The 27,351-nt window shown below is 37.2% G+C and overlaps 1 protein-coding gene across 2 annotated transcripts in view; it reads left to right on the forward strand.

The window, feature by feature from the left end:
* ahcyl2b (adenosylhomocysteinase like 2b) overlaps positions 1-27,351 on the forward strand; it is a 79,585-nt gene that overhangs the window by 34,321 nt on the left and 17,913 nt on the right. For both annotated transcript variants that reach the window (XM_055153388.1, XM_020929951.2), the window contains exons 2-9: positions 8,680-8,788; positions 20,092-20,235; positions 20,440-20,540; positions 21,442-21,544; positions 22,685-22,779; positions 24,910-25,016; positions 26,419-26,535; positions 26,693-26,756. In XM_055153388.1, coding sequence (XP_055009363.1) covers positions 8,680-8,788; positions 20,092-20,235; positions 20,440-20,540; positions 21,442-21,544; positions 22,685-22,779; positions 24,910-25,016; positions 26,419-26,535; positions 26,693-26,756 — 840 coding nt within the window. The remainder of the gene's footprint in view (positions 1-8,679; positions 8,789-20,091; positions 20,236-20,439; positions 20,541-21,441; positions 21,545-22,684; positions 22,780-24,909; positions 25,017-26,418; positions 26,536-26,692; positions 26,757-27,351) is intronic.

The raw sequence follows: 27,351 nt of genomic DNA on the forward strand, positions 1-27,351 counted from the left end.
TGTGATAAGTGCTTTGGAAAAAAAAAACCCGCAGCCTGTTTTGAAGTGGGATGAGTTGGAAATGTAGTGGACACTAGTTGAAGGTCCTACATTATGCAAAATAGTTTCTTGTGAGCTTTTAGCCGTGTTAGAACATTTTTGCAATGTTAAAAACATTGTTGGACTCATTTTGTTTCATTCATATGTTTGAAGATGTAGACCGACTAATAACAGAGGACAACTCAGAGCTCAAAATACTCTGTTCCACCTTGTGATGTCATGAAGTGGTAGTTTTCAAGCCAACAGCTACCTATTACATTTTTGTGTAATAGAGATCGGCAATTCCAGGGCTGAAATCATCCAAATGATTCTAGTGAAGGTGTATGCAGTTTAAAAACACAGTGGAGCACTTCTTGTACTAACACATGACATCACAAGGTAGAACAGTGTTTTCTGCTTGAGAGAAGAACTCAACCTAAATATGCAGGCTTTGAAACATTATAACATAGATCACAAATGTCCCCATGTCCTATAGCCTCTGTAACTGTTGATTTGGGAAGAAATGTAAATAATTTTTTTAGCTGCCATAAACATAATCGGTTCATGTCAGTTGTTATGCCATGCAACAGGGGATAAAAGCAGGGTGCTCATCCTTCCCAAATCAGAATACTTGCTTATGCTCAACATGAACAAATGTGTTGAGATATATTGTAACTTGAGTTTGTTATTAATACTATATAATTTTTTTTAAATTATTATTTATATGTATATAGATTAATTAACTAAGATTCATAAAGTGTACAATTCAGGAGGACTTTCCAGCTGAAAGTCTGGTCTGATTCAATATATAGAACATGGTTTGGCTTCAAAAATATTTTTTTTCAGATTCAGTGGAAAAAAATGTCATACGCCCGTTCATTATTACTGTACGTGCCATGAAATCCAAAATGTAAATTCACGAATGTCAAACCAAACAATTTCTATTAGTACACACCCCAAAACTCACTGTATTACAACTAAAACCTGAATTTTTACAATATTAATTTGCCACTCAGCTGTATTAAATATTATTCCTCACCCTGACAAACAACCCACCTCTCCATGTAAATTACCAAACAGCATTGGCGCATGTTGCATCATTTTGCTGTCATCAAATCTGTTCTTCTTTTTTTTTATTTTTTCGTTCCTTTTTGTCCTTTCGCTGTTTCTTCCTACAGCTTTAAACCTGATTATTGACTGCATAACATCCTCCTTCAGAGTTTAATTCTTTGCTCTTAAGGAGTTAGTGGGATCTGAACTGGTCACGCACATGTCCAGATTGTGATTTTCATTTGATCTTTATGGAAATTGATTTGAGCAGAATCATGGAATAAAATAAGAAGATTTGAAGGTCAGACCTGCAGCTTTAAGTTAAGCGTTTTCCTATTACATCTTCCCAAGTCTATTTTACACAGTGTTTTACCCTCTCTTCTCTCCACCTATCACGTTACAAAAGCATATTGAGATACGAGATATAAACTGGATTAAAGGGCCCGTATTACACCATTTTCTGATCTGTGTTATAATATTTCCTCATCAAAAACATACCCGCAGTTGTGATTTGTTTCATTCACACATGTTTAACACACAAACACTGCATGTTAATGCTGAGTTCTTCTCTCAAACAGAAAACACTCCACCTTGTTATGTGATGTGGTAATACAGGAAATGCTTCACTTCACAAAATGAGGGTTGATCGCAATATGGTGTCTTGAAAATAAGCGATTAAAGATGGCACAAACATTCACAAATCACTCCAGAAACAACTTTGAGATGGTTTGAAGGAAAGGACTATAATATGGTAAAACGCATGATTTCTGCATAACAGGTCTGCTTTAAATACACTTTAAAGGGACACTGTGTAACGTTTTGGTTGGGTGTCCATCGCCTGCTTGTTTCTATGGATGTGTCATTGATCTGCCTGAAATGTTCCACAGTATGGCATTAAACAGCTTTACCGTAAACTTATTCAATAACTGATTGTTTTATAGCTCAAAAACGTAGAAAAACAGGCATTCTGACTGTGAGCGGGGTTACCCCTCCACAGATCTGACCTGTAACTTGGTCTGGTTTGGTCTCCGTGACAAAAATTATTTAATACCATACTGTGAAACATTCCAGACAAAGCAGTAACATTGTTGGAGAAAAGCATTTGAAGGACCATCCTCCAGATACAACTTTAATATTCTAATTTTACATTTTCATAACAGTAATTGCTTTGTTGTTGTTGTGCAATATTTGACACCTGTCCTGCATTCCTCCTTGGGTCCATTAGTTGTACAAACCCTGTGCGTTGTAGCAGCTGTTGGGTGTTTGTTTACAGATTGTACCCCCTGTCCTGAGTGGAGAGACCCTGTGGGAATCTGCTCCAAAAACATCTCATAAGCTCTTTCAACACCTCAAGCTCTCCAGCTCCCAATACCATCACGACCTCTGTCCCATAAACCAGTAGAAGAAGAATATAAGTCAATAAATGGCCTAATATTTGTTATAGGCCTTTTCATTCTTATCAGTCAAGCCTCGAAAGCGGAATAATACAAGTTTGAAGGGCCCATAATACTGTTTTCTGATTTTCTGTGTTATAATGTTTAATAACTAGGGATGGGCATGATTAATCGATTAATCGATAATTGATCATTAAGAATTTCATCGATTACGTTAATTTTAATCGACAAACCGAATGCAGTTTGCTGTGCGTAGCGTGACCAAACAGGGGTCCGTACATGTGTGTCTCTGCACTCAGAAGGAGCGAGCAAACACAAACAGTCGGTCAGTCTGCAGCGTACCAAAGCACAAATGCGTATTTAACGATGATTTGTACAAGAAATTCCACGCTTTCCGTTACGTTCGGGACAAGTGGGAGTCCATGTGCACAGTGTATAAAGCAGCACATATGTTTCGGTGTCCAGTGGGAAAAAGTTTTGCCAGGTGAGAGTCGCGCAAGGTCGATGACGAGTCCCCCCGTACGGTGTCCTGATTTTGACAAACGCAAATATGGTCACACTAACCTGTATTCCACTGAATCATGTCTTTTAATCTGACAGAAGTTGACCGCATCAGCGACACAAGAGCTGTAGTTTTATCTTCGCTGAGTTTATGCAAATTAGTGATGTGGTTTTAAGTTTTGTTTCTTGAGAAAGTTGCGCAAAACTGCATTAAACACATTATAATTTCAAACGGACTGATGTGACTCTAGAGTCGTTACGGTTTATATGTCGTAAAGTTGAATTTATTTATGCACATTAGTAGTGCAGATAGTAATAATAATGATGATCATTTTAATATAAAAACATTAATGATTCATCGATAATCGATCGTTAATTCTTCTGACGATCCATTAAGAAAATTTCATCGAATGCCCATCCCTATTCCTAACCACAAACATATCTGGAGTTGTGTTTTGTTTCATTCACACATGTTTAACACACAAACCCTCCATATTTAGGAGAGTTCTTTTCTCAAATTGAAACACTCTGTTCCACCTTGTGATATCATGTGGTAATACAGGAAGAGCTCCACTGTGTTTTTAAACTCCATACACTTTCACTGGAATCATTTGGATAAATTCAGTCCTCGAACTAAAGGTAAAAGGAGCTGTTAAGTTGAAAACTACCACCCACTACATGACATCACAAGGTGTAACAGAGCATTTTGAGCTTTGGAGATATGGACTGATTAATAGTTAAGGGTTACTCAAAATTACGTAAATGAAACAAAATGCAACTCTAGGTATGTTTGTGATGAGGTAACTGCATTATAACATGTCTTGAAGCTCACAAGAGTCAGTTTTTCATAATATATATCAGTGGTTCGCAACCCCCCAGGCTGTGGTTTGTTTTGTACCGGGCCGTGAAAGCGCAAATCCCCCGCCTACGATATGTATCTCTAAACCAGTACTAAAACCAGGATTAAACCAGGTTTAAACTAGGTTTAAACCAGAACTAAACTAGGTCTAAACTAGGTGTAAAAGCAGGAATAAAACCCATGACTTAACCCACAACTTAACCCACAACTTAACCAGGACTAAACCAGGACTAAAACAGGGCTAAACCAGGTCTAAACCAGGTCTAAACCAGGATTTAACCAGGATTTAACCAGGTCTAAACCAGGACTAAAACCAGGATTAAACCTACAACTAAATCCACGACTACACCAGGATTTAACCAGGTTTAAACCAGGACTAAACCAGGACCAAACCATGCCGCGCAGCCGCAGCCCTAAGTCTGCAAAATATTGTTGGACATAAAACTGGTCTGTGGCACTAAAAAGCTGAGAACCATTGATATAAATAATACATTTTATTTATATTTATTTATATAGTGCTTTTCTCAACTCTCAAAGACGCTGTACAAACAACACAAATAGAACAATATAGGACCTTTAATTTATTGTTGCATTAGTGAAAGCCAAATAAAACGTGTTGATTTGATGTACTGATTGGTTTGAGCCCTGTGCTCATGGTGACTCATAGTTTTAGTCTGAACAGCTCTGTCTCTGTAACTCAAAGGCAAAGTCGTATTGTGCACTGTAAAATAATAAATAAATAAATGGATGAAAGGAGCCGCCCACACAGCCTCCTGAAGTGACAAACACGTGTTCAAGGTCAACTTAATTGTCCTTCTGTGACACCGCTAATGCATTTTGATTTCTTTCACGATTAGACAACCTTTGTACCATTATGAATTCAGACTTCAGAGAGAAATGGTGTAATAAAGAATGTACATTTTACAGGCACGTTTTAGCACATTTCTGTAAACTGCAAAATTATCTTTTGTTTATCTCTGGTGAAAAGTTCTTCCATTAGTGAGAAAATCTGTATAATTTTTTTTGTACTACAGTATTTTAGAGAAATTGGAAAAGAATGCTAACAAGTCAGACTGATGTGAAGGAGATCGAGAAAAGGGGTAACGTCATGACAAATATTTGAATCTGATTGGTCATAGTGCAGAGGTGAGGACTTGCGAGTCGTGACTTGGACTTGAGTCAGACTTGAGTCGCAATTTTTTGGACTTGAGACTTGACTTGATAAAAATGGACTAAGACTTGGGACTCGACTAGGACTTTAAGGTCAGTGACTTGGTGCTTGACTTGGACTTGACGCCTGTGACTTGAGAAGACTTGAAGCACATTTAAATCTGAATTCTTTCTATTCTGACCATAATGATGCACACTAAGATAACGTCAAGACTTTTAAAAAGCAAAAATTAACATTTCTGCAACTCTATAAATACTCATATAAAAATATACTATGATTTTTTTAAGTACAATTTATCTTAAAATTCATATAAATTGCAAAAAACAAACCTATATTTGATGCTTTGGTTTAAAGAGTTGAAATTAGACGACTTGGACTTTTGCTCCAGTGACTTGAGACTCAACTTGGACTTGCCTGTGTTCGACTTGGGACATGACTCGGACTTGAGGTTAAAAGCTTCAGACTTACTTGAGACTTGCAAAACAACAATTTGGTCCTACTTCTATCAAAGTGTCACAACAGCGGAAGAAGTGGACAAATCAAACTTTAGTTGAATCCAGTTGAAAGAAAACTACAGATGTCTTCCCTGTTCACAAATGCACAAAGCGCTTACCTTCTGCAAATTTTTCATGCACAAAATAGTCTACTTTGATGCTAAAATGGGCTGAAGTGCATCTGTCGGCATCGCCACGTTTGTTCTGGTTCATTTGGGCCTTTGGCTTCTGCACAAACCTCAGTACTGCTCTTTAACCTATTAGCCGTACAATGGATGTGCAAGACTGGACAAAGGCTGCATTCTTTCAAACAGAAAACACATCCACCTTGTTCCTTGTTCCACCTTGTGATGTCATGTGGTAGAACAGGAAGTGCTTCACTGTGTATTTACATTCCATACAGCTTCACTGGAATCATTTGGATAATTTCAGCCCTGGAATTGTCAGTCTCTACTGAACTAAAGGTAAAAGGTAGCTTGAAAACTACTGCTTCATGACATCACAAGGTGGAATAGAGCATTTTGGGATTTGGAAATGTAGACAGGTTTTCTCAAACACGTGTAAATAGGGATGCAACAATAATCGAAATATCACGATATCGTATCGTCAAAGTTCTCACAATAACATCATAGACCATCAGAATATATCGAATTATACGTTTTTTTTCTTGCTTAAATTAAGAGTTATGGTGCAGCAATAGCTAAAAACAAGACAGGGAACTACATAGACCATGATCCTTTGCTCCATTTCAGTGCAGACTGCAAGAAGAAATAACAGTTCTAAGCACTTTTAAGTCGTAGTTCTTTAGATTAAGTCTTGTCAAGGCATTTTAAGAGGAAAAAGTAGCATATTAACAGTTTTGCTTTCCTCCACAAAATATCACAATAAATATTGTACTGCAAGGTTCATACCAAGACTTGAATATTGTTACACCCCTAGTAAATAAAACTATACACAAGTTCAGGTATGTTTTTTGAGGAGGTAACAACATTCTAGTATGACTTAAAACTCACAAGAGTAAATTTTGAGTTTTTATCATATTTTAATCTCAACAAAATCTAATTCTAAATTAATCATCAACGGTCATCTTGAGTCTTGAGGTCGACGGCCAATCCTCTGTCAGTAAAAGCATGTGCCCTGGAGCAGACTCAGTAAAACTCCCATTATTAATATTGTAAAACTTTGTGTTTGTTTCTAATAATAAAATCAAATTATAAAAATGGTATTGATCAATGTAAGAGTTATATTTCATTCACCTTGGCCTTTGCCTGCTGAAACTTATTGAACCCAAATGTCTAGTACTAATATAGTCATTATCTTTATGTACTTAACCAGTGACCGGCTCAACTTTCCATACCCCGTGTTGTGATAAGGCGTGTGTTCAGTACAACACAAGCTTCATATCATTACAGAAACGCCATTGTAATTTTTTTATGTTTTTGTTCCCTGTGGTTATGGGCCTAATAAGTGACTCATTATTCCTCTGCATTCTCATTATGAACTATTGACTTGGATTAGTGGAGATTATCTCACTGATAGCGTTATTGTGTTATAGCTTGTTCTTGGCCTGGTTTTGGCGACACACATTTTGTAAGCAACTGTTTACAACACAACTTTGTACGAGCTTTGTCCTTGTTTCTCGTAGATAATTGGCTCTTTATCTTTGAAGTCACAGCGAACTTGATGGAGTTGTCAGAGTGTCAGTGGTTTTAGGCTTTTTATCCCAGTTTGTCTAATCTATTAAAGACTGCGTGTTTGGGTTTATCGCCATATTAGAAAGCGGCATCCTAAATATGCCATGGTCAAACGGAGGACCTTATGCAGTATCACGATCAGTGGTGGAAGAAGTACTCAGTTTTGCTTGTTATTTAAGTAGAAGTACAGATACCAGAGCAAAGAAATACCCGAGTAAAAGTATCACATGAAAAAATATGAATGCATCAAAGTATTTTGCACTGATTTTGAGATCTAATAAAGCTTCAACTGTAGTGACTTTGATACAGATTTGTGCTGAGTTTTGTTATCTGATGTTAACATCAGCCGGTTTCACTTCATAGAAACTGTCTGACCTCGCAGCATTAGAATTCGTTTGCTCGATGGTAGGCAGGTAATCGCTGCTATTTGGTTGTGATGTATGTAATGCGCCACTAACGGGGCTAATTGGTATATTAAGCTTTTCCCAAATCCCATAGGAAGAAGGGCAATAACGTCTTTCCCCTTGATAAAATTCACCAAACATTCTCTTTGTTCCAGCTTTAAATCCTTGATCTCGGGAATCATTGCCAACACAGAATGTATGGCTCTTTGCTGTTTGGCTGTTGCCCGTACTCGCACTTCTGGGGTTTTTGCGACCCGTCTAGTGTATTCTGATTCCTGACATAGTCGCTGGAAAGAAATTAAATTGAGCGGAAGCACTAGGTGGTGCTAGCCTGACTACGAGCTGTTTTTCTTTGTATATTTTTTTAGCTCAGACTATGAATGTGTTAAATAATAAATTCCTCAATTTTCAGCAAGTCAACAGAATTCACTTTAAATTGGGCTTTAGTAAAGACAGATGCCTACAATTTTTACTTAAGTACTGTACAGTACTACTTTTACTTTGTTACATTCCATCACCGATCACCATTATCTGAAGATAAGCCATTAAAAAAAAAAAAACACACACACATTTAGAATTCATCTGGTTCAGTTAAAGGTGCACTGTGTAACTTTTTGGTTGGGTTTCCTTCACTTGCTTGTTTCTATGGATATGTCATTGCTCTGCCTGCAATGTTTCACAGTATAATTTATTTTTTTTTTTGTATTTAAACAGCTCTACCTTACATGTATTCAATTACAGGTGTTATTACTGCTCAAAAAAATGTAGAAAACCACACATTCTGACTGTGAGCGGGGTCGCCTCTCCACAGATCTGACCTGCTGCCATACTGTGAAACCTCCCAGACAAAGCAATAACATCTAAATGGAGAAAAGCAGTTGACGGACTCTCCACCATAAAAGTTACACAATGCACCCTTTATTCTCCCGCTAAGGATTGCATTGACCAATCTCGTAGCTTTAAAAGAAATTCTAGCACTTTCATTTTAATTCTCTATTCTTACTTTGTCTTGCACAACACTATGCTCCTTGTGGTATTAAATGAAGAAAAGCCTTTATTTAAGCATCTCTCTCCCTTCTCTTTCATGTTCACAGATCCAGTTTGCAGATCAGAAACAGGAGTTCAACAAAAGACCCTCCAAAATTGGACGCCGTTCACTGTCACGCTCCATCTCTCAGTCCTCCACAGACAGCTACAGCTCAGGTAAATACACACTACGCCCTGCACCATTCGTGGGTGTGCTTCCTGAGATAAGATAAGTAAACATGTTTCAATCTAACACAATAACTGATAACGCCTGAAACGTCACATATACTTGATTACAAAAACAAACACTTCTCAAGCCAGTGTATTTCATTGAGTCATTCAGAGCTACTCACTTTGACTGTTGACTGTTTGCCAAATTCTACAACTAAAAACTGTTAAATATTGCGTTATGTTTTTATCTGTGTTATAATGTCGTTTCCTTATCAAAAACATACAAACGCTGCATATTTAGGCTGAGTTCTTCGAAACAAAACAAAAAAAAATCACTGTTCCACCTTGTTATGTCATCTAAGTAAGTGCTCCATTGTGTTTTTAAACTCCATACACCTTCACTACAATCATTTGGATAATTTCTGCTAGAGCCCTGCACTCCCGCGGGCCTCCCGATTTTCTGTATGCCGCGCAGACTGTCCCACCCGTCCCATACACTGGGGACTGCTCAGGCTGTGCCACTAAACCAGGACTAAAAGCAGGACTAAAAGCAGGACTAAAAGCAGGACTAAAAGCAGGACTAAAAGCAGGACTAAAAGCAGGACTAAAAGCAGGACTAAAAACAGGACTAAAAACAGGACTTAAAACAGGACTTAAAACAGGATTTAGCCAGGACTTAACCATGCCGCCAGACCACCCACTGCGCCTCCTCACATATGCAGCCCAATTCCTTTCGCTTCTCCGTGATTGATAGAGCTTAAGAAAGCAAAGGTTACAATCCTGCGGGACTTGTGGGGGGGCGTGGGACAAAATATCGCAGATACAGGCTGGAGCGGGATTGAAAATTACGATTCTTTGCGGGAGCAGGTGGGAGTGGGACTGCACAGTGCGGGAGCGGGCAGGAGCGGGATTGAAAAATCTGTCCCGCGCAGACCTCTAATTTCTGCTCTGGAATATCCAATCTCTACTGAATTAAAGTTAAATAATAGCTATTAATTTGAAAACTACCACTTTATGACATCACAAGCTTGAAAAGAGGATTTTGAGCTTCAGAGATGTAAACAGATTAACAATAACGGTTTACTCAAACACGTCTGAATGGAAAAAAAACACAGCTCCAGATATGTTTTTGATGATACAACATTATAGCATGGCTTAAAGCTCACAAGAGTCAATTTTGCATAATACAGATAATTTAATGTAAATGAAATCCAAAAGTGCTCTCTTTGATTTGAATACTCACTAAAAAACCCTGAAGTTACCCATTTATTGGTGTTAGTGCACTCTGAGAATGAATCTTGTCAAAACTTGTGTCCTTAAAATGCATGATAAGCCTTTCCAGATTCAGTTGCATTTTGAAATTGGGTCATTTTTGATATTTCTACACAAATGCTTTGCTATAGGCTCACTTCTCTCTGGAGAAGCGACCCCGCTCACAGTTAGAATGCCTGTTTTTCTAGGTATTTTTGAGCTATAAAACCACCTGTAATTTAACAAATATGAAGTAGAGCTGTTTAATGTCATACTGCGGAATATTCCAGGCAGAGTAATGACATCCATAGAAAAAAAGCAGGTCACAGAGACCCAACCAAAAAGTTAAACAGTGTACCTTTGAGGAAAAAAATAAGAAACATATTTGTTTTTAAATCAAGAGAGAGCCGTAGAGCCACTTTTTCAGCTCTACATTCTTGGCACTTCATTGTTCTGAGGCAGATCACTAATACAGTAATAGGTCCAAATTATACCTGCTGAGATATCCCGTCTATCTCCAGTGTTGTCACAATAATAACATTTCAAAACTCAACTTTGATGCCAAGAAAAACTCTATTCATTGGTTTAAGGCATAAGGATTCCTTCCTGATTTGACAGATTTGGCTTGGCAGCAGTTCTCTGTTGTTATACAGAATACAAATCAACATAAAATATCCTTTGAGTCATAGACATATAATTAGTAGACACAGCGTTTAATGTTATTGCTATAGACCTGTCGAGATAATTACTAAGGATGGGCCAAGGTCTCGTGCTGCAAGATCTTGCACATGATGAAAAGGATCTCGTGAGATTTTTAGTTTATCATGTTTTTACGAGTGAGTTGGTGAGTTACATTTTTTTAAAAGCTGTAGTCCCAAAAACACTGCTGCGATGACTGCAAAAATATTAAGTAAATCAAAATGAAGAGGCCAAAATTTGGAACTGGAATTTATTTATTAAAAGGATGTCAAAATCTCGTCTTGTCTCGTTCTTGTAGATCTCGTGTCTCATCTCATATCATATGGAAATTGTATATCGTCCCACCCCTAATAATTACTATATCAACTTATCATTCAGTATATGAAAGATGGAACTATCATGATAATTATTAAAGTTGCTGACAGTTTAAAATGTTATGGATATAAATAATCATCATTTTAATCTTAAGTCCCATGTTTAAACTACTTTTACATAATTGTACTGAACAACTACAATCTAGCAGGGATCATAACTAGTGTATCATTTTTCTATACATTTTGGTGATACAATGGCAATTTTCTTTGTTGCAGATTATTCCGATCGTGTAAAAAAATGATTACCTTCTACCCTTTTTAGCATGATAAACTCGAACTGGAACCTAGTCAGAACAATTTATTTTAGGGCTCAGTATTTATCATGTGTATAAAGTGGGGAGATTTTGTTATTTTTGTTTTAATACTATAAAATTTGAGGTATACCCTCATGCCTCCTAATGATACTGTCTATTTAAAAGTAGGTTTACTTGGATTATTCTGTATCCTTTGTGTCAGTGCATGAAGTAGTATAAGTATTACTGATTATCACAATATTTCTTTGTAGCAATATATCATGCTTCAATATACTTTGTTATATTGGCAGACCTATATTTCTGTTGTACACTTAGCAATTTAATTAATCCAAGAAGATTTTACAACTCCAGAGCCAGTTTTTTTTGTTTGTTTGTTTGTTTGTTTTTTCCCTTATAGCTGTTACCATTAGCTTGCAAAAATCTTAAATTATTAATGATAGTACCATTGATCACATTTACATGAGACCAGAGCCTCTTTTAAAGTCATTGTTGTGTGTGTAAAGCTTTTGATGTCTTATTTTAGATTATAATCAGCGTGTAAAAGTCACATTTGAGCTTTGTTCCACCTGGTGATGTCATGTTGTAATACAGGATGTGCTCCACTGTGTTTTTAAATGCCATACAGCTCTGGAGTTGCCAATTTTACTGAACTAAAAGTAAAAGGTAGTTCTTCACTTGAAAACCACCACTTCATGACATCACAAGGTGGATCCAGAGCATTTTGAGCTTTGGGGATGTAGACAGACTAATAATACAGTATTAAACACAACTCTGGGTGTGTTTTTAAGGAAGTAGCAGTGTTATAACATGGCCTAAAACTCACAAGATTCCATTTTGTGTGATATACAAAAGCATTTACATTTCCATGAAGATAAGCAAGTGACTTACCCTCCACTACAAATGTTACACAGTGCACCTGTTAAAAAAACAAAACTTGTCAAATGCTAATCTAGTTTTAGTACACGTTGTAGTATTGATTCTAGGCTTGACAAAGAATTCCTTTAGCTAACTACTGCCCCACATTCTTGGTAATCCTCTCATAATGTAATGTTCTCATTGGTTTCACAGGTCCTCTCCTTGTCTCTTTGATTGATCACACTGTTTTTACCTAATTACTGGCCGTCCTTGTTTCTCTTTGCTCTCTCTCTCTCGCTCTCAGATAATGTGGTTCATGGGAAACTCTGCTCGGAGATATAAGATTAGCAGCTGGAGGTCTATTAGAAGCTCAGAGAGGGAAAGTGAGATTTACAAGGCCGCTGTGCATGTCTGAAATCTGAATCACCATAGCACCCAGCCAGTAATAAAGCTGATAAAATGGGACACAGCTTTCAGACTCAATTAGACAGTAAAAGCAGTGGTGTTTTTCACGGTTGGGCAAAAGTTATGGCGCTTCCTTATTGCAAATGAATAGCAGATGGATCACACAGGTTTAAATTTGCACTGTGTAACTTTTTGATATGGGGTCCATCACCTTCTTGTTTCTATGGATATGTCATTGCTCTGCCTGGAATGTCCCACAGTATGACTTTAAACAGCTCTACCTTTCATTTATTCAATTACAGGTGGTTTTATAGCTCATAAATACCTAGAAAAACAGGCATTCTGATCTGTAATTTGGTCTGGTTTGGTCTCCATGGAGCTGAAAAGTTACACGATGCACCTTTATCTACCAGATAAAAAACTAACTATTGTTTATTATTGACTTTCAGACCATTTTAAAGGGACAATTTGGAATTTCGAAAACAAGGCCTCATTTCCTAGTTAGCCAGAGTGTTGGAGACATGTGGAGACACTTTTTTAAATATTCCATCCAGTCCTTGTATTTGCAGAGGTCACTGGTGCTAGGCTAGTGCATGTCAATGGCCATAGTTATCCTGCCACTAAAAACAGTCTTACCCACTCCACAAAACACCCGAAGCAAATCTATTATTCCACCAGACTGTCAATGTAAATGTCTGTTGATAGAATAATGTTTGAAATGAAACTAACCTTGCATCGCATGAATCGTCGCATGTTGAGGGACTATTTTCTCAGCAGCGGCGGAATTTTACTTTGCCGGTAAAATAGGTGCTAGGTCAGTCCGCCGCTGCCAAGCTTTCTATCAGGAAGTCCAACTCGCTGCTGCTGCTCAGACATAAATTCTTCATATGCAAAATTGGTTTTACTTCTAAAATTATCCTATTGACACAGACATTTACATCGATTGTCTGGCGTAATAATAATAGATTTACTTTGGGTGTTTTGTGGAGTGGGTAAGACTGTTTTTAGTGGCAGGATAACTATGGCCATTGACATGCACTAGCCTAGCACCAGTGACCTCTGCAAATACAAGGACTGGATGGAATATTTTAAAAAGTGTCTCCACACGTCTCCAACACTCAGGACCTTATTTCCTAGTTAGCCAATGTCCAAAATTCCAGACTGTCCCTTTAAAACTTTTTTGACAGTGTTTGCTAACATTAACTGACAGACATTCTACCATATACAAACATATAGAACACCCCATTGAGATGTCACTGCAAAGTATCAGTAGGATTTTTTAAACATTCTTTATTTTACAGAGCAGAAAATAGAGTGTAGACTGTGGAGGGTAGCTGAGAACTGTACTTTTTCACCTAAAGCTGTAAAATATCTGTTATGATTCATTATAAGTGTGCACAATTTCGACTTCGAGAAAGTGTGGACAGAAAAACTAATACAAGAACAAGAACATGTTTGTCAAAGTCTAAACTACAGGGTTAACCTTTTCTTTTACCTTGGTTATTTTGTGGTTTTCACAGGATTGTAATTGCAGGCTTTGCTAAATTATGATCATACAAATGGCAGTTACTTTTACAACCGTACTTTCTTTTCAAATTCTTCTTTTTTCCCCCCCATTTTCTTTCTTTTTTCTTTTTCTTATTCTTTTTCTTCTTGGCTTTATTTTTTCTGTTTTTGATCATTTTCTTGCTCTTTTATTTTCCTTTTTCTTCACCGATTGATTTTCCTTTTCTCTTTCTTCCTTTCTCATGTCTCTTTTGTTTTAATCCCTCTTTGCTGTAAAGTTGCACTCTTACAGACCCTTCCAGGAGTGTTTAGTAATTGTCATGCACAGAGCCTCATACATTATCATTCTATGCACTTCATTTTGATAAGACGGCAAAATAATGAAAGCCGACCTATTGTGCAAAATTGACTTTTCAGAGCTTTTAACCATGTGATAGTTGTTCACCTCACAATTTACCCTCTGTAAGTTGTATTTGGAGTGGTTTGTTCATGTATGAGCAAGAATCTTTAATTACTTATTTTCAGGATGCCATTTCAACATTAACTCCTGTTTTCATTGCCACTGCTCTGTACTTTGTTCTCTAATTAAATTTTCTTTTTTGGTGATTCCTGTAGGATTTTTCAGCATGAGGTAGTAATTTTGGTACAAATTAATCTGATATTTGCTAGTATGATGTGCAGCTATCCATCAGAGGTGCCATTATTTCCCATTGGGCACCATAGTTTTCTAATGCAAAAGTCAGCAGTCTTGTTTCTTTTATTACGTTGTTTTAGATGAATATTGTGATTTAAAATGTGCAAATTCAACATATCCACAGGTGTCGTAGTTTATAGATAGGTAGCAGACACAGAGTATCTCTTCTTTAATTTCAATACTTGTAGACAAATTACTTTGTTTTTTATTAGGGCCTGACAATATGGATTTTTTTGTGACCAATATGATACAGATAAAAGGGGAGTTGGAGCTGCTGATAGCCGATATAAAATCCGATATATTTAGTGATGCAAAAATCAACTATAAATCTTCAACTGATTATGATATCTATGTCTGGCTCTACTGGATTTTAAATTGGGTTTATTTAGGCTACGTTTATTGTCATTCTGCCTTTTACAGTCATATTTAAAGACAGTAGGTCAGACTAATGGCATGTTTAAATCATATTCTAGCTAATAAAGAAAGTAAATATCAGCCTTTAGCAGTAAACGTGTGCGTGCTGCAGTCATAAATGAAATGCGTAAATGCGAATCATTCACACCTCTATTCACAGTTCATTTACATATCAGTGCAGGTACAGTCACGTGTACAGCAATTTACTTTAAAAGTAGCTTCAAAACCGACACATTTGCAACACTCACTGCTCACCCAGACACCTTTCAAATTAAGTCTTCTCAAATAACTGTCTTTATAATCCTGACTGAAAATGATCACCTATAAAAAATAAAATTATTTTGACAGCATTTTGACAGCAGCTGCGTGTGTAAACAAGCGCACGTCTGGCGGTGCGTTCAGGGGCGGTACGGTGTCACACACACAGACAAATTACTCCAGATAAATACTGATGCGGTGCCACATATTAGGACATTTATGTGTCTGTAAATTGGGTTAAATGGACATAATATAGAGAGTCTAAACTTCATAACGAGGTATAACATTCCCACGTGGACTATCGGCCCATATCAGCAAAATTTAGGCAGAATCAAACTTTCAGCTCCAGCTTTTACAGTTCACTAATGTTTGCAGGCTTTGTACTGCTTGATGAATTAATACTAATAAAGCAGCCCTGTTTTTTTCACAATTTGTGTGATTTGAAGGCTAACACTAACCCGTAGAAAATGCTTTGGAGCTAATATACGGCCCATACATTAGAGCCCATACCTTCCCTTACTGTAAAGGCTTATGAGCTTTTAGAATGCACTCGTTCTGTTTACAAACACGGTAAGAGTTTATAGCGCCGGGTTCACTCGGGGGTCACTATCCTCCTCAGACCCCATTATAAAGTGAAGTGGTAATCTGAGTGGACAGCGCCGTAACTGAATCCAGTCTTTAACAGACAGGCAGATGTGAGGCAGATGGACAAATGTTCTGTAGTAACGGACTGTTTTTTAATGTGCAGCTGTGGACAAGGAGCTAAAAACAGCCACCAATGTTGTTCTATATAATTAAAGCCTTAAAGGGGGATTTACACATTGCTAAGCGTGCTGAGTGCGAAGGTATTTGAACACTACCAATCACCTGTTATCGCCGTCTGTTTACACCTCAGCACTAAGCATTGTTTTGGTCAGTATACGGCACCATCATCTTCACTTTGCTGACTATAGGGGACAGCGATGTAGGATTTATTTGTCTGAATCAACAGTTTTTGATCAATTTTAGTTTATTTTTGTATTGTGCTTTAAATTTGTTGGAGAAGAAAAAAGAAAACACTTGAGGACTGTTGTTTGAGAGGGTTCCTATCTTCACTCCAATGCAATTTCTAGTCAGAATTGCCTTATACTTAAGAAGAATTTGCATTATATTAGATTAATTTGTATATTTATTTGTTTTAGATTAGAGGTGAGCGATATGATGTAAAAAAAAAAGTTGTGATCAGACTATATGATTTTCAGTTTAATTCAACTCTATTCTCAAACTTGGACATGTTTCTCCACCCACTTCTCCTACTGGACAGCCTCCATCAGGTCTTCAGTGAGTGACAGGTGGAATTAACCAATCACAGTGAAGTGTGAACTGCCATAAGAGGTGGCAGATAAATTTTGATACCTGAGAGGATTTATGATAAACACTTGTGAAAAACGGTGTTCATAAATATCAAAATATCTATATACTGTATTTTTTTAATGTAATGATACAGCATTGATATATTATTTTGTTACAGTGCTACAGTTTTGTTGCTTGTTCAGAGGAAGGAAACTCATTTATGCAACACATTTGACATTTTCACTGTTTTGAGGATTAAAATGGATGTGTTTTTATATTTACTTTACACAAGAAGTGGTTTAACAAAGTCTTGTGATTTAGCCATTTTTTATTGAACTGTATTGAGTCGATTTGAAATATATCGTATCGAATCATATAAAATCGCTCAGTATATCGAGATATGTATCGTATCATGGCCTGTGTATCGAGGTATGTATCGTATCGGCAACTTCTCAATGATACCCAGCCCTACTTGAGAAAGAATTGTGATAAAACTGAAATTGTGAACTAGACTGTTTTGTTTTGCCTCTGTACAATTATAGTGTAACTCTTCTTGACCAGGAAGGGTTCTATTAGCATGATAGTTGCTGTTAGCATTAAGGCTCTGATCTCTGAAAGTTGTGTATAGCAGTGAATAATAAGGATATTTGGGAATTGCAATGAAATGTGAGTTTTGAGCCACTGCAAACAGTTTAACCTGAACAAAGAATTTTTTCCTCATGTTTTCAAGACTGAAAAGAAGTTGCATGGTCTTATTTTGTGCTCACGTTAACAAATTTTGATATAAATTACGATATATCACTAAAGAGAAATATTGCAATAAATGATAATACTGAAACATTATGGCACTGATACAAAGCAAGTCCAGGTAAACCCATTTTTTTAAATACACTAACATTAAAAAGCCTCAGCTGCAGAAAATGAATTGTAGAATAAACCAATAATAACTAGCCGTATAAGTGATGTTTTCTACACTCTCCAGCTCAAATCTTACATTATTAAATCTTCCCACGTTTTCAAGGAATGGTACACATGATAAATACTGACAAATACCAACTTCGATTTATTAAACGATAAACCAATCAAGACAGGCCTACATTGCATTTTCCTATCTCCAATTACTCACACCACATTCATGTTGAAATTTGAGTTTGAGTTGCACCTAATCTGCCTGAGAATTTAAAAGTTCTTAAGGCAAAGATTCATGCTTGCTTTATTTGATTTCCTTTTTAGATTGTAGTCCACTCCCCAGAGTACAGGGTGTTCTTAGGTGTGCAGTATTGTTACCAGTCTGGGCACATTATTCTCTGGAGTTATGGTCAGTAAATGAGTGGGAGGAGAGTGAACCGTGAGTCTTGAGCCTGCTGCGAATCACTGGAATGTACTGAGTCAGTCCAGTCCAACAGGAACCACTCTGCACCGGTGCCAGTAACACACAGCACAATGGGTTTACTCATTACCTGTAGTGACAGAAGGCAGGTTGCAGATATACATGTAGTCATACACACACATTAAAATACAGTTTATGGGCAATGGGCATGGACAGCTCTTACTTGAGGTTTCTTAGAGCTACAAGATTAATTGCAATCAAATCAAAATTGCAACTTGAATGGACCCAATTAGCAAAGGCTTCTATTTGTGAAGTACCATTTAAAAAAAAAAAAAAAAAAAAAAAAAAAAAAAAAAAAAAAGTCCTTGTCAAAGCTAATAAAGCTGGACCTGGTTAGTACGTGGATGAGAGACCTCTGGGAAAATTAGGTACCACCGTGGGATGCCAGGGCAAAAAAACAAAACAAACAGAACTGTTGTGTCTTTAAGCAAGACACTTCACCCACCAACATGAAGTGGTAGTTTTTAAGTTAACAGCTACCATTTGCCTTTAGTTCAGTAGAGATTGGCAATTCCAGGGCTGAAATCATCCACATGATGCTAGTGAAAGTATATGTAGTTTAAAAACACAGTGGAGCACTTCCTGTATCACCACATGACATCACAATGTGGAACAGAGTGTTTTCAGTTTGAGAGAAGAACTAAATATGCAGGGTTTGCGTCTTAAATGTGTGAATGTGAATGTGAAAACAAAACAAAACTGCAGGTATGTTTGTGATGAGGAAATATTATAACTTGGATCAGAAAATAGCCTTGTATGGGACCTGGAAATATAAAGTCAGTTCTACTTTTACTATGAGAAAGTGTGTTATTTTGCACATTTAAAATATTAAATTCCACTCTAGCTCATTTTTACTTTTGTGTCCTTGGCAACATAACTTACCTGCTGGATATTGGTGATTCGTTGGTAGAGGTCAGAGTGACCGATGGAGCAGATGGGCTTTTGGCACTCATGTTTCAGCCAGTCTTCCCCGCGCCAACTGTGGGCCAAAGCTATGTTGAATTAGTAATGTAATGCAATGTAAAGCGCTTTGTTTAACAGTGTTGGCAAAAACAAAAACAATGAGCTCATACGTTTCCTCGTGCAACAATATTATTCACAATTAAATCTCATGTCAAGGCCCGCACAATACCACATTTGCATTAGCTGTACCGCTTTTGAAAAGAAAAGTTCAAATGAATATCGGGCTTGGCAATGTGCCCTTTTCTGAACATAAACAATACAGACTTGTAATCAGAACATTTTAACCCAAAACAAGTATTAAATTTCTTTCTCCAAAGCTTGATCCAAACCACATGTGTTTACGGCAGAGGACCGTATTACACTGTTTTCTGATTTATGTTATAATGTTTTCCTCATCTGGCATAACCTGGAGTTGTGTTTTGTTTCATTCATACATATTTAACACACAACCCCTGCATATTTAGGCATATTTAGGTTCTTCTCTCAGACAGAAAACGCTCTGTTGCTCTTCTACCGTGATGTGGTAATACTGGAAATTCGCCACTGGGTGTTTTTAAATTCCATCCACCTTCACTAGAATCATTTGGATAATTTCAGCAATGGAATTGCCAATCTCTGTTGAACATATGGTGAAAGGTAGCAGTTATTTGACAAGTACAACTACATGACATCACAAGGTGGAACAGAGCATTTGGAGATGTAGGTAGACTAATAATAAACGGTTACTCAAATATGTGTGAATGAAAACAAAACACAACTCCAGGTATGTTTTTGTGGAGGTAACAGTATTATAACATGGCTTAAAGCTCACAAGAGTCATTTTTGTGTATAGAGGACCTTTAAATTTGAGTGTGTTTTTATTATCATTGTTTACCCCAATCCCTGACCACTGCCTCCTGCTTCTGTTCTTACAGCGGCCTCGTACACAGACAGCTCTGATGATGAGACGTCTCCTCGGGATAAACAGCAGAAAAACTCAAAGGGAAACGGAGACTTCTGCATCAAAAATATCAAACAGGCTGAGTTTGGACGCCGTGAGATCGAGATCGCGGAGCAAGGTTTGGATTTTCACTTTTTACACCTGTGAAAAGACGGCACACAAATTGGCCTAATGTAGCTTATCAGAGGTAACTACCGAGATTTAGTGCAGACGTGTCCTACTTTTCCTCTTTAAGCAATTGCCAATCAGTTATTTTATCATCTACGCTTTTTCATATATGTGTTTTCTCATTCTGTTAATGATTTCTTCTCGTCTTCTTCAGAGATGCCAGCGCTGATGGCTCTGAGGAAGAGGGCTCAGGGGGAGAAGCCTCTGGCCGGTGCCAAAGTGGTCGGCTGCACCCACATCACTGCACAGACAGCTGTAAGTGCGATAGCCAAAACAGCATTTACGCATCTGTTCAGAGAGACTTTATTTCTGAGATGGGAGCGGAATTTTATTTTAATATTTAATGTTGTACCCTGCACAAGTCAGATCTGTGGAAAGGCATGCGTGCTCAGTAAAATGTAAAGTATTTTTGAGCAATAAATAGACCTGTATTGGAAAAAAACAAGATGAGCATGTTTATTGCCAAAGTGTGGAACGTTCCACCAGAAAAGTTACAGAATGCACCTTTAAGGGTAACTTTTCTGGTGGAGATTGAGCCACACGCTTGACTGAGATGTTACTGCTTTTCCTGGAATGTTCGAATCTAATCTGTTTTGTTAATTACACAAGTTTTATTCCTCAGAATTACATTGAAAATATGCCTTGTTACTGTGAGCAGGTCTTGTCTTGACAGATCGAACTTAACTTGACGTAAACTTGGCCTAGTGATATTTCCATTTCAATGTCATAATGTGGAACCTTCCAGGCAAATCAAAGACATCAAAGCGGATTGATGGTCATCCATCTGAAAAGTTACACAGTGCATCTTTAAGTCAAATTTCTTGGTTATATAAAGTACAGATGTTTACCAATGACCTAAAACTATAATGATGCAAAAATGTTATGCTAAAATTTGCTATTTTTGCTACTTACTTAGAATTTATTATTACCATTTATATTTTTCTTCTTTGCTATTATATTATATTGTGATGTTTGAGCTACCGTGTCCAAGTTTGTGTAAGTTTACCATCTTAATTTAACTAGATGTTTTAGCTGCAGAATATGAAATGAGATTAGCTGAAATACAACATTTCAAGTAGTAAATCAACAAATCCAGTGTAAAAATAAATAAATGCATCTTATTCCAGTGCTGTTATCTATCGTCTTTTCTCCTTAGGTCCTGATGGAGACTCTGTCCGCTCTGGGGGCTCAGTGCCGGTGGGCCGCCTGTAACATTTACTCCACTCAGAACGAAGTGGCAGCTGCTCTGGCCGAGGGAGGTGAGGCTTCTGCTGTGAGACACCTGCCCCTCTCCTCAGCTACAGAGGGAGGAATACATTAAACACATGACTTTTTACATAGAGAACCCAAAAGAAAATGGACTCTCCTCAATAATGTTTTGCAACAGATTGACGAAGCAGTAAAGTAAAATGAAGCTCTTCGAGGCTATCTGTTACATGAGCCAATTTGGAGCCAATTCCATATTAGAAAGTTATTTAGGGACAAAACACCAGGATCATGTAGAGCAAGTTAATATGAACATTTTAATCTTTTCAATTTGAATTTTACCTTTCATCTTGAAACCTCCAGAGGTAAACTATAGATCCATGAGGTAAACGGAGCGCTGCTTCCTCTTCTGTTGTCAGACTCGGCATCAGTTCCAGTTAGAATTATTCTGGCCTTTCTGAATCCCGACAGGATGGTTTTGGTTGTCATTGAAGTCCAGGCTTTGTTGATCCATTCATTGATTTCCAGGAAAGTTGGATGGCACACCTGCCCGGTTGCCGTGAAGCTGTTTTCTCCATCCCGCTTTCCGCCAGTCTCTCACAAGTTTCTCGCTCACTTCAAATTTTATTTCTGCTGCTTGATTACTGTTTTCGGCTGAATATCACTACTTGCAGCAGGACAGAGGCTCTTTCTGCAGGAGACATGCGCAGTAGGTACAGGAGTAATAGGAGTAGCAGATACTGGCACACAAGCCTAGAGTGCCCTCTCGTGTTTGTCAGTGTGAACATTTTTATATATAAGTTGCACCGGAGTATAAGTCACAGAACCACCCAAACCATGAAAAAAGTGCGACTTATAGTCCGAAAAATACGGTAATCACAATTGCAATGCTTGCCAGAAAAATCACCATTCCATTTTTTTCCTCTAATCGTTCAGACTTTAGTTGACAGGAGTGTAGGCTTCAAGTGACCATTTTGACAAATAAATCCAGTGATGTTTTCTTAATATTTTAAAGTATTGTATTAAACCATCCCAAATCATGTCATCCCAGTGTCCTACATTATCACATTTCTTATGGTGTGCAGCTCTACAACCAAATGAGTCATTCAGATCATATTTAACACTCTTACCTATTTTTATATCTTCCACTGTGGGTTTGCTAAATAAATCTTCTATCCTTTTTTTTTTTTTAGGTTTCAGTGTCTTTGCGTGGAAGGGTGAGTCAGAGGATGACTTCTGGTGGTGCATTGATCGCTGCGTCAACGTCGAAGGCTGGCAGCCCAACATGGTGAGACCTGCACACTCTCAATACAGTCCTGAGTCTAAATACACCCTGATAGTGTGAAAACTGAAAATATAAGCTTTATTTTTGAAACTAAGTATACATTTGTAGGTTTCAGATTCTGGTTATATGCATTATTTTTGAAAAAAGCAAAAGTAAGGACCGAGACACGACGACCGTAGTTTTGCAAGGATTCACGTGGTTTGGAGGGAAGTAGTGAAAACGGGGAGCAATTGTTGTCAAGGTGGTCACCCTAACTATAAAGCGCCGCAGGAAATACTGCCACCCCAATCACGGACGAGTTCCCTCATGAATATTAAAGAGCCGAGCCTTTCATGTAGCTGCACATGTTGTGGCGGAATGTAAACACACACAAATTGCACGAACTCACTGATGCACAGCCTTGCACCAAACCGAAAGTCCCATACTGAAACAGCTCAGCATGAATACATGCACCGTTAAACCCCTAGCAGATTGTGATTGCATGTTTATTGGTTAGAAGCACTGGTGCTTTTGAGGACTTTTTCCTTTTCAGAAGATATTATAGTTGGTTTGAAATTATTAATCAGTACGACAGCTGTCCTAATTTTTCCTCATTCTGAAACCCACGGATAGACTTACCTGGGTACTGTATTGTTGTTTGTCCTCTCGGTTTGGCACCGGTTGAAAATTTGAGAGGACAAATGTTCCTTTTTGAGGAGAAAATCATGTACCTGAGCACAGTGTTGGCCAATCAGCAGTACTGGCAGCACTTAACAGATGGTACTTCAAATGATTATGGATTTAAAAAGAAAGCTAAATTGAGCAGCATTTGAAATTAGGAATGTTTTTGTAGGATGATTTGGACATTAGTATCATTAAATGTCCTATATTTCAAGAAAAGAGCTTTAAGTCATGTTAGAATGTTGTTACCTCCGCAAAAACATACCCAGTGTTTTGTTTCATTCACACATGTTTGAGTAACTTTTTATTATTAGTTTGTCTACATCTCCAAAGTTCAATGTTCTGTTCCACCGTGTGATGTCATGAAGTGGTGATTTTCAAGTTAACAGCTCCTTTTACCTTTATCTTAGTAGCGATTTGTAATTGAAGGTGTATGGAGTTTAAAAACACTAGATGCAGAGTGTTTTCTGTATGAAGCAGAACTCAGCCTAAATATGCAGGATTTGTTTGTTAAACATGTGAATAAAACAACACAGCTCTGTGTATGTTTTTTATGAGAAAACCGTGTTACAGCAGATCAGAAAATAGCTTAATATGGACCCTTTTAAAACAAGAAAAACAACAATAATAATAATTGATCAAATACAAGTAAGTGCCTGCATATGTAGCTTCAGATCTCCATTACACAAGTTAGGGGGGTATTGTTCGTAGGAAAAAAGTTGTGAACTGCTGTCTTAACATATAGGTGAACTATGACTGAAACAAGTTAATCTACTAATCAAAATTTGAAATAATTGTTATCTGAAATATTAACAGATTCACAAAAGGTGTTTTTTATGGCTAAGACGAAGCAGTAGTCGCATCAAAAGTACAAAGGAAATATGTAAATTCAATGAAGATGTCCTCAAGCGACCCCAGATAAAGATAAACAATTAATCAAAGAAAATATTCACCGGATTAATCAATTATCAAAATAATTGTTACTTAAAACCCTACTGTGAACTAAAGCTGTTGAAAGTATTAAAAATCAGATATTATACGCCACTAAGGAACCTACATGTACAACTGCGGGATTACACAGACATAAAACCAGATTATATAAAAGATAGTATTACGATTTAATGTTGAAAATCACATTACATTGTCTAAAGAGTGTTTTTATTATCATTGTGGAATTATAGGTTTGAAATAGTTTAAATATAGTAGATTTTAGTATTGTGACAACACTTCTATGAACACAAAAAGCAAAACCTGCCCTTATTGTCTTGAAATGAAGACAGTGGAAAACACATGAATCATTGCTTATATTATTGCACCAACGCAGTACATTATACTCAGAATTGTATGGTTTATGGTCCTTTATAAAGGTATTGGGTAATGTGCTGTTTATCTTAATACTGTGTCATGTCCGCCTCTTATCTCCCATTTTGACCTCATTTGACATTGCGCCCCCTGTTTTTCTCTTTTGTTAAGATCTTGGATGATGGAGGAGATCTCACTCACTGGATCTACAAGAAATATCCAAATATGTTCAAAAAGATCAAGGGCATCGTAGAGGAGAGTGTTACCGGGGTGCACAGGTAAAACTCTAAATACTCTATAATTTAATTCTCTTCTGTTCGTAATTCTTCTTTTTTCTCAGTAATTATATGGGTTTCATCAGCATTTCAAATTAAAGAGTAGCTTTGCCCTTATATAATAAAGCTATAATCACATTGAAAGTGATGTTATACAAGAGCAGCATGTTGCGGCTATGCGGTTTATGTGGCAACTGCTCCCTCTAGTGGCAAAGAGTGGTCAGTGTAGTTGTCTGCAGTTACTAGCTGCCAATATCTACGTGGATAAATGATTGCACCACAACCATGTTTTCTTTCTGTCAATTTGAAAATAATATTTCAAAATAACAAAATGAACATTGTGAATTTTTGTTCCACTGTTATGGACCCTGAGAAATTAATCAAGTGAACTTGAAGTTAAAGGCTCCATATTACTCTGTTTTCTGATTTGTTATAATGTTGTGTCCTCATCAAAAACAGACCTGGAGTCGTGTTTTGTTTCATTTACACATGTTTAACACACAAATCCTACATATTTAGGTTTTGTGCTTCTCTCAAACACTTTGTTCCACCTTGTGATGTCACACGGTAATACAGGAAGTGCTCCACTGTGTTTTTAAACTCCATACCGTTTCACTAGAATCATTTTAATGATTTCAGCCCTGAAGATTCCCCTTTTTACTAAACAAAAAGATATAGAAGGTATAGACCAGACATGTCAAACTCAGGCCTAGGGGCCAAATTTGGCTCATGATATAATTATATTTGCCCCCATGATCATATCAAATCTGTATTAGAGCTGGCCCGCCAGTTACAGATAGGTTATAGAGACTGTATTTTTTTAAATTTTGTTATTATTTTATATTATGCTTGTTCCGTTGCCTGAAAATCCAGACGGATATTTCTCTGGTACAGCGATGAGTCTGGATTCATCCAGACAACTTGTTCCAGATTCATTGTTTAAGCAAAACTATTATTAAAAAATCATTTTAATAAGAAAAAGTTTAACATTACATATCTCGAAATAAATAAATATTTAGTTTGGCCTACGACTTAGTCCCAGATTTTAATTGTGGCCCTCTCTGAATTTGAGTTCGACCCCCGATATAGACAGATATAGACAATAAAGGGTTACTCAAACATTTGTGAATGAAACAAAACACAACTAGATCTAGGTATGTTTTTAGGCTTACAGCTCACAAAACTCAATTATGTGTAATAATATAGGGCCTTTAAAACCTCCTCCTACTCCTTTTGACCATCATGGACTGCATAGTGTATCATATTCTATCCCTTTTTTGTAATCATTATTCTGAACCGATGTGTTATTGTGTGTTTTCTAACTGTTGTTCAAATAGATACAATAATAAGTGAGCTTGAATTATTTAATAATTAAATAATATTGGACCTCTTATTGTGTTTGTAGGTTGTACCAGTTGTCCAAAGCGGGGAAGCTGTGTGTTCCAGCCATGAATGTGAACGACTCTGTGACGAAGCAGAAGTTTGATAATCTATACTGCTGTAGGGAGTCTATCCTGGACGGGTGAGTCAGTCCTCTGAGTCCTCATTAAAACGTGAATCACACATGTTTCTCTGGTACAGTTAACGTTTCAGGGCACTTACAAACCTGCTAATGAGTCAGTGATGGAGTATGAGTAAATAAATTAACAATGGTTTTTTTTTGTTTTGTTTTTTTCCAGCCTCAAGAGAACCACTGATGTCATGTTTGGAGGAAAGCAGGTGGTGGTGTGTGGATACGGAGAGGTAGGTCTTGTATGATACTTTTCAAATCAAAAGGAAATGCATATGCAACCGCGTTTCCAATACATACAAGAGACTATGGTGGCCCCCCATGATCTAAAAACAACCTGAACTACAGTGTTGGCATAACAATATAAGACTTGTTTTATCATAAACTTTCAAAAGAGACTACACTGTTCAAAGATGACTGATTAAAGATTAAATATAGGCAGTAAGTGACATTTATCCCCTACAAATTGAATGAGATTAAATAATTAAATTTTTTTGATTTAGTCCCTAGGCAGGTGACACCACGAATTTAACAGTAAAAAAACTGTTACAAGTGACAAGCGACAGTTATGCACTAAAAAGTTGTCACAAGTCTGGTTTTCCTTTAGCCACTGTTTCATGTGTGATTTGAAAGTGGCCAGTGTTGGAGTTTCTCTTATTGATAATGGGAAACTGTTCCAGAAATTAGTGCCTGTGACTGAGCGCACACTTTGTCCAAATGTGGTGTGTCTGTGTGGGGCTCACAGTTCCCCCGGGCTGTGGCCCTTGTTCCCATCCCGCTGACAGTCTTTGTTTTAAAGAAATCCTATAACGGAGGCGGAGCAAATCC

The sequence above is a fragment of the Boleophthalmus pectinirostris genome, unplaced genomic scaffold (genome assembly GCF_026225935.1).
Source record: "Boleophthalmus pectinirostris isolate CB_2022bp ecotype Guang Dong unplaced genomic scaffold, ASM2622593v1 HiC_scaffold_18, whole genome shotgun sequence".
In the NCBI taxonomy this organism is placed as follows: domain Eukaryota; kingdom Metazoa; phylum Chordata; class Actinopteri; order Gobiiformes; family Gobiidae; genus Boleophthalmus; species Boleophthalmus pectinirostris.